This window comes from Salvia miltiorrhiza, chromosome 6 (genome assembly GCF_028751815.1).
Source record: "Salvia miltiorrhiza cultivar Shanhuang (shh) chromosome 6, IMPLAD_Smil_shh, whole genome shotgun sequence".
NCBI classification, from domain to species: Eukaryota; Viridiplantae; Streptophyta; class Magnoliopsida; order Lamiales; family Lamiaceae; genus Salvia; species Salvia miltiorrhiza.
The window spans coordinates 30,039,090-30,047,449 of record NC_080392.1 but is presented as its reverse complement, the minus strand read 5'-3'; the positions used below and the strand labels follow the sequence as shown (position 1 = coordinate 30,047,449).

Below are 8,360 nucleotides of genomic sequence, written 5' to 3'. Positions count from 1 at the left end.
AAAATTCGAGAATTTAATTTCAAAGTTAAATTGTGGTTATTTCTTATTAATTTTTATTCTTAAAATTATGTAGACCTCCACATGCGGTCTCTAGACAAAGTGTTTAGCAATATGAGTAACGGTCCACTCCACGTGGCTTACTTCGTATTTGTTTCTTATAAGTTTGTCAGAAGAGGTTTCTATAAAAAATATTTAAACCATTAAAGTAGTGGGAGTTATGCAGTAACGGTCCACCCCACGTGGCTTACTTGTGTAATTTTCACAAGTACTTTGGAGAATGGTATTAAATAAGATAACCAAGAAAATTAAATTGAAAGCGACATGCTCCGAGTGAGTATGTCAATTTCGAGAATTTAATTTTCAAGGTTAAAATGTGGTCATTGCTTAGATATCATATCAAGTACAATGTACAACTCCCCCACGGAGTCCCTTCTTGATGATGATATGGTCTAGTCAAGGTGCCAACTATTAATTTTTTTGTCAAAAGGTTAAGTTGACATGGAAATTAAATGACTAGGTGAATAGTCTGGTTGAGGAGTTCGTGTGTAACTGTCCACCCCACGTGGCTTACATATGGAATTCTTTGAGCCGTTGGAGGTTTCACTAATATTGTTTTATCAAAAGGTTACAATATTATTGTTACGAATTATGTGCTTTATGTTCGTTACTTTCAGATATGTCTATGTCTTTTATTGTTTATTTATTCTTGCACAAAGTCTTTTAACCGGTCCACATATATAAAATAGAAACGCAGTTTTTGGATTTCTATCTTTATCACAAACTAACACAATTTTTGTGTTTCTTACTACTCCACGTTCTTATGGTCCGAACAATGAATCCACTGATGAGAAAAAGGAATTACATAAAAGGTGGCATGAGACGAATAATGTGGCTATATGCTATATTATGAGTACAATGTCACAAACCTTGTAGCTCCAACATCAGGGCATGGACGATGCTATTAGCATCATGCTGAGTCTCAAGAAAGTGTTCGGGGAGTTGGACTGAGCTGCTCATTTAAATTTGATGAGAGTAATCTCGTTATTTTTATGAGTGAGCACAGCTCAGTGCACGAGCATGTCATGCAAATTTTGACGGATTTGACTTGCTCAGTGGGAGTATCGACGGTGAGGCAAAAGTCGATATTATCCTGAACTCTCTTCCCAAGTCTTTTAATTAAGAACTTCCGCCTCAATGCTGTTATGAGCAAGAAAGATAATACTTCTTTTGAGTTGTTGAATGCTCTAGTTACGGCTAAGGAAGTTGTGGGAAAGAGATGTGCAAGCACTTGTTATTGCCAAAGGAGAGCCATCTTCTTCGTCGTTTGACGGGAAGAAGAAGGGTCCAAGGGGCAAGAAAGACAAGGGAAATAGTGGGAGTAGTGGTGTGATAAGATTGAGTATTGGAAATTTCTTCTTTCAATACTCAAGGCAAAGGGTTAAGGTACTTCACTGGCTATAGTAACTGAGACATGTCAGCTCGTTTTCTACTCAGTTGTGAGTAGTAGATAACGAGAGAAACTGATAATGATTGTTGCACCTTGCATGGCTTTTAGGCTGACAAGGAAGCTGAGAAGTGATGAGATGATTGTCTTCATAGGCAACGTGACTAGAGTCGCAGTTGTTGCAATTGAAGACTTGTCTTTAAGTTTTAAAGACATAGTTAAGTTTTTTTTAGAGTTCCTTATCATGTTTAAAAATTTTGAATAGATGGATCACATGTCATTTTTGATAGTAGTATTTCTATCATAAGAAATGACAAAGTTGTCTATTCTGGTATTTTTGAACATCTCTCTTCATACTATAACTTATCTTCAAAATACCTTTATATTGCATTTACATCATCGAACAAAAGAAAGAGAAAAGTTAAGGCTAATCTCTCATGAGGATCTTACACATATATTAATACCTTAGATTAGGTCACATCTATCTTAACAGGATCCAAAGGCTCGTGTCTAAATAGTACATTGGATTCAATCCAAGTTGTACCATTTGGAACCTGCGAATCCTGTATAGAGGAAAAGATAGAGACCGGGTCATTCATGACAAGGTGAAAAAGGGCCAATAATGTGTTAGGAATGATCTTTTCTGATTCATTCACTACAAAAAAAACGCTAATAGACAACGGTCAGAATCCGTTGTCTATTACAAAATCAACTGTTGTAAATGAGACTATTGTCTATTGAGGGGCGGTCATAGACAACGGGTTCTGGACCGTTGTCTATTCTCTTATAGACAACGGTTTAGAATCCGTTGTCTATTCTCTCATAGACAACGTCTTAGCGTTTGTTGTCTATTATGTGATAGACAACATGAGAAAACCCGTTGTCTATTCTATGATAGACAACGACTGATCATCCGTTGTCTATTCTCTTATATACAACAAGTTCTTGACCGTTGTCTATTCTATATTATAGTTTTTATTTTGTATTTATATTTAAAATTTCCTGATTTTTCAATTTATATTTCAGTAAATCTAGAAACATAATATGAAATACTAAAAATACATAAATTAATAATAAAATTCATACATTATAATCCAACATCATCATCCCTACATTACATTAGAATCCAACATCATCATCCCTACATTACATTAGAATCCAAACATCATCATCCTACATTACATTAGAATCCAAACATCATCATCCTACTAATTGAAACATAACTGCAAACCAAGCAAGTTACACCATCTGCAATATTAAAATATTTCAAGTATCAATTTATAAAATTTATTAACCTTATATCTCAAAAATATTAAAAAATTAACTTTATATAAAACTTACCCATCATCACTCATCTGTGATTTTACATACAAATTCTGCCCACTCTATCCTTACTTCATCAATTTCCTTTTTGGAGTAGCATCCTCCTGCAAACTATAAGAAAAACAAACTTGTGATCAAATATGAAATTATAGAAATTGTCTTGAAGTAAAATTTAATAAAAATTATAAATTACAATTACCAGTGTAGTTATTGAGAGAGAGTGATCGGATACAATATTATCAATAACATCTCTCATGTATCGCATAACATAGAATCCACACTGTTTCCCATCAGGTTGTTGTGGACTCTGTCACATTTAATAATACTAGTAAACAACCAAACATACTATTTAATCCAAGTGAAACATAATGTTAAGGTAAGAATTTCATACATCGATCACTTCCCACAAAAGATTCTGACTCCCCCTTACTCCTATGCTCATGTTGAACATTTTTATGGCTCTACACATATTATAATATACATTAAAAATAAATAATCTAAATTAATCTAAAAAATAATAATAAAACTTACGTCGTCATAATGCTCTTCCACTCCTCAACATGAAAACTGTCAGTCAATGGATCCAACACATATACCGTCTCCTTATGGGGATAGACCATCATGAGGACCCAATGCCAACTAAAAGAATAAATAAATAGTTACCAACAAGTATAATATAATAATCATTTTAATTGAAAAAAACTTAATCATTTTCACATACCCTACGTTACATGGCAATAAAACAAGTTGATCAGTTTTGGTACCAATCAACCTCTGGCCTACAATACTCGCTTTTTTAGCTTGGGCAACATTAGGATTGTGTGATATATCATATGGATCAACAAATCGAATTGTATCAAGAATGCCTGAATTCTCATATTCCTTGTATAAGTACCTTCAAAATATTGCAATCAAATTAGACAATTATCAACAATAGGGTATATTTTTAACTAATGAATTTTAAAAGGCTTACCACATGTACATACATATGCACGATGCTGCGAGAGCCTCCAATTCACACATATGATGAATGTCATCAAATCCAATACAATGAGATAACAAGTAATATCAATAAAATGCAAAATAAAAATACAAGTAAAATTACCAAATCATGATTTTGTATTGTCAACCCAAGTCCCATCACAATCTACACGAACATATGATGGATCAATTTCATTTGTAACATCTATTGGTGGCAGTCCATTACTAAAATGCTGATGGTGAATAGCAAAATCACTGACATCATCATCCTCAATTTCTTCAGTGTATGCTACACTAGGAACAGAGAGCACTACGGACCATCCAAAATTTTGAGTGTAATTGACATAAAACACTTGCTTTGCTTGACTCCCCAGCATAAAAGAATCGGATTTGAATCCAATTCTATTGAGATTTACCAATGTAAACCCAAAGTCATCAACTCTAATGCCATTATTGTTTTCCACCCAACTACATTTGAACATTACTTCTCGAAAAATATTATAATCGAGCTCCCATATTTCATCTATAACCCCATAAAAAGTCATGTCTGACACAATAGGATTGCTATCTTTTGCACTTGCAACTTGCATTGTCTTTGCTACCAAACTTACTCCAGAGTTTTGTACAGCTCGTATGTTATCACGTGTCTTCGTATGAAATGTCACCCCATTTATCATATAAGCATCATATGTCAAAACTCTGACGTTAGGTCCTCGTGCCAACCACTTTAACCTTTCAGATACTTGTTGTGTTGTGTGAGTGATGGCATTTGCAACCTAATTTGAAATATAATTGTTAATATTGTAAAAATTTTAAAAATGTATAATATTTCCTCATGAGATATACTTACTCGTTTCCGCAACCACGGAATGAATGTTCGATTGTGCTCATCTTGCAACCATTTTTCATTCTTCACCTTCCTTGGATACATTATTTTTAACTCCCCAAAATATTCCCTAATGTAAATATATATGTTAGCTTACTTAACTATTTACATAAATTTTCAGTATTAATATATCCTTAAAGATAACTTACTCAATCAATGGAGCAACGACATCATCATTTGTGAGCATATACCGATGTGCTTGTTCCCATTCATTCTGATCAACTGATTTCATCTGAGGAGCTGAAAGAGGCTTTGTTAGATTTACTTGGCGATGAGTAGAAGGCAGTCCTACTGTGTGTACATTATGTAAGTACTCTGAGCAAAACTCTAAAGCTTCTTCAGCTATGTAGCATTCGGCGATACATCCTTCAGGGCAATTGCGATTTCTCACATAACCTTTCAACACACGCATGAACCTCTCAAATGGATACATCCACCTATACCACACTGGTCCACATAGTTTCACTTCACGGACAAGATGAATAGTTAAATGGACCATTATGTCAAAGAATGAAGGAGGAAAATGTTTTTCAAGTAGGCACAATGTAATTGTGATGTCTTTTTGAATGTCTTCCAACTTTGAAACGTCAACAACTTTGTTGCATAAGACATTGAAAAAGAAACACAATCTAGTAATGTCATACCGCACTTGTTTCGACAACACACCACGTATGGCCACTGGAAGCAATTGTTGCATTAAAGTATGACAATCATGTGATTTAAGGCCAACAAGCTTCGAATCGTCAGCGGACAAAAGACTCGCCACATTTGATGAATAACCTGTTGGGACTTTCACTCCTCCAAAAAATGTACAGACTTGTCGTTTCTCTTCTTTGCTTAGAGTATAACAAGCAGGTGGCAAATATGTTCTTTTTTCCCCTATCCTTGGTGCCAACTCATTTCTCAATCCCAAATCTGCAAGATCTAATCTTGCTTTCACTCCATCCTTAGTTTTTCCTGGAATGTTGAGCAATGTGCCAAACAAGCTTTCACAGACATTCTTCTCAATGTGCATCACATCAAGACAATGTCGAATGTGCAAATGCTTCCAGTACTCCAACTCAAAAAATATTGATTTCTTCTTCCAAGCATTATTGTCATCACCTCCTTTTGATTGAGATTTCTTACTCTTTTTACCCCACACGGTGTTTAGATCCTCCACCCTTTCAAAGACTTCAGTGCCACTCAATATATTGGGAGTAGGCTTTAACTCGTTCTTTCCATTAAATGCTTTCTTCTGTCTTCGATAAGGATGATAATCTGGTAAGAATCTTCGATGCCCAGTATATGACATTTTTCTACTGTGCTTTAAATGTTTGGCATAAGTTTGGTCAACACAAACAGGACATGCAAAATACCCTTTTACTCTGCTCCCTGATAAATTGCCATATGCAGGGAAATCATTGATTGTCCAAAGTAGAACAGCTTTGAGCATGAAATTTTCATTGTGATATGCATCATATATCTCAGCACCTGTTTCCCACAATTGTTTCAAATCATCAATCAATGGTGCCAAGTATACATCAATATCATTTCCTGGTTGGTGTGGACCGAAAACCAACAAAGTAAGCATCATATGTTTTCTTTTCATACATAACCATGGAGGAAGGTTATAAGTTATAAGAATAATTGGCCAACAACTATACTTAGATGACATGACACTATGAGGATTGATACCATCTGCTGAAAGTGCCAATCTAAGATTTCTTGGTTCGTTGCCAAAATTTGGCCATTGTTCATCCACAAGTTTCCAAGCAGGTGAATCTGCAGGATGACGTAGATGGCCATCACAAATTCGCTTATCTGCATGCCATCTTAAATTCTTAGACATCTCTTTATTTCCAAACATTCGTTGGAATCTCGGTATTGGTGGAAAGTACCATAACACTTTTGCTGGAACCCCTTCATTAATCTTGTCATTCTTAAGCACCTTCCACCTTGACTTTCCACATGTAGGACAATTCACCAAATTCGCATGCTGATGTCGATACAAAATACAATCCTCAGGGCAAGCATGAATCTTTTCATACTTCATCCCCAACGTAGATAAGCTCTTTTTTGCCTCATATAAAGATGCAGGCAATACATTATCCTTCGGAAGCATTTCTCTTATCAACACAAGTAGATCTGTAAAAGAAGTATCGCTCCAACCATATTTTGCCTTCAAATTGTATAATTTAACAGTTGCAGACAACTTCGTGAATTGATCACATCCAAGATATAAGGGCATCTCAGCTTCCTCGAGCAGTCTATGGAAATGAGTTGGATTGTCAACATATGCATCATGCACCATGTCTATTGGCTCATCCGAACAAAAATCATGACCCGCAGTGCTCTCTTCTTCTTTATTGCTTGTGTTAGGCCTAGTTCTCTCCCCATGGAAGATCCAACTAACGTATGTTAAATCCATTCCATTATACGTGAGATGAGCTCTTATGGTTTTCACATCCTTATCACGTAGATTGCCACACTTTACACAAGGACAAGGCATAGCATTGGGATCTTTTCCATTTTTAACGGCAAACTGCAAGAAAGACTCCACTCCAATTTCGTACTCGTCCGATAATCTATTTTTGGACATCCAATCTTTATCCATTTTGATTACCTTAAGAGTGGAAATTTTAAAAAAATAAGTAGTCAATTGAATTAAGGCTAATTATTAAGATATATTTTCCCAATATTTCCTCATCCCTATGTATTATTATTGTTTAAAATCATTAAAATTATTTAATATTTTTCCAATACGAGCATAAACTCATAATACAAACACATATAACACATAATCGGCTCCAAGCCATCGCCACAACAACAAATGGAATGGAACGAGCCATTCCCCAACCTATTCTCCATATCCACTACCTAGATACATGCTTATCTATGGTATTTACATAATCTACTACCTAGATACATGCTTGTCTATGGTATTTACATAACCATGGTTGCCACTTGAACCATGGTGCAAAAATAAAAGTAAGAGTATAGCAAACTAACCGTAAAAGCTTATCTCTTTCTTTTCTCTCTTTGTGGCTGCTTCTTAGATATCTGTGCCAAAAAGATATAGGAATTTAAAGATTAAAAATTGCATCACACCTTCACATGAAACAAAATTAGTAAAGTGTGATTAAATATGGTAGAATTAGTGCCCATAATCGTTTTGGGTAAAGCAAAATTCTATTATTATATTTAATAATCATTTTTTTTTCACTCTCTCATGTTTTGGGTAAAACAAAATTCTATTAATTTTTCACTCTTTCATGTTTTGTTATGGATTACTTATTACACATATAAAAGCTCATATACATCAAAATACAATTTATGAATTATTTAGTTTGGGCCCGGGAAAGATTTGAAAAATCAACTCAACTTTTAGCTTATTAGATTGAAACTTAATCGAGATAACAAGAAACACCACCAACGAACAACATTGATACCTGTAACAATAGTGTGCTTTTACCAACACCAGGATCTCCACCTACTAATACTAGAGAACTTGTAGGAAAAAAACCACAACATTCAAAATGCTAAAATGTAGACAAAATAAAAATGACAAGTACCATCGGTAAAAGTGAAAGAATAATATGCAACATGTGGCAGATCGTCTGAAATCAAGATGGATGGTCCAAGTGCTATACAAACACCCCACTTTTTTGCCATGCTAGATGTCTAACTTTTACAAGTCAACACTTTATAACATAAGATCATGTCTTTTAACTGATCTAATCAGTT

The 8,360-nt window shown here is 34.7% G+C and overlaps 3 protein-coding genes across 5 annotated transcripts; all 3 read right to left on the bottom strand.

Annotated features, from left to right (window-relative positions):
* Positions 1-2,511: 2,511 nt before the first annotated feature.
* On the bottom strand, positions 2,512-3,808 carry LOC130989044 (uncharacterized). 2 transcript variants are annotated; one of them, XM_057913038.1, is made up of 7 exons: positions 3,741-3,808; positions 3,489-3,662; positions 3,299-3,406; positions 3,159-3,228; positions 2,967-3,074; positions 2,786-2,878; positions 2,512-2,692 (listed from the first exon to the last, which is right to left on the bottom strand). In XM_057913038.1, exons 1-6 carry the CDS (start codon positions 3,788-3,790, stop codon positions 2,792-2,794), a joined length of 597 nt encoding a protein of 198 aa, XP_057769021.1. In that variant the 5' UTR covers positions 3,791-3,808; the 3' UTR covers positions 2,512-2,692; positions 2,786-2,791. The 2 variants fall into 2 exon arrangements, with proteins under 2 accessions (XP_057769021.1, XP_057769022.1); XM_057913039.1 differs by having other exon boundaries at positions 2,512-2,667.
* Positions 3,809-3,875: 67 nt separating this feature from the next.
* On the bottom strand, positions 3,876-5,427 carry LOC130989037 (uncharacterized). 2 transcript variants are annotated; one of them, XM_057913027.1, is made up of 4 exons: positions 5,279-5,427; positions 4,784-5,099; positions 4,599-4,704; positions 3,876-4,524 (listed from the first exon to the last, which is right to left on the bottom strand). In XM_057913027.1, exons 2-4 carry the CDS (start codon positions 5,065-5,067, stop codon positions 3,877-3,879), a joined length of 1,038 nt encoding a protein of 345 aa, XP_057769010.1. In that variant the 5' UTR covers positions 5,068-5,099; positions 5,279-5,427; the 3' UTR covers position 3,876. The 2 variants fall into 2 exon arrangements, with proteins under 2 accessions (XP_057769010.1, XP_057769009.1); XM_057913026.1 differs by having other exon boundaries at positions 4,784-5,427.
* Positions 5,428-5,570: 143 nt separating this feature from the next.
* LOC130990741 (uncharacterized) lies at positions 5,571-7,230 on the bottom strand. The gene is made up of 2 exons (XM_057914970.1): positions 5,653-7,230; positions 5,571-5,591 (listed from the first exon to the last, which is right to left on the bottom strand). The coding sequence occupies exons 1-2, from the start codon at positions 7,228-7,230 to the stop codon at positions 5,571-5,573; spliced, it is 1,599 nt and encodes a 532-aa protein (XP_057770953.1).
* Between the last annotated feature and the right edge of the window lie 1,130 nt (positions 7,231-8,360).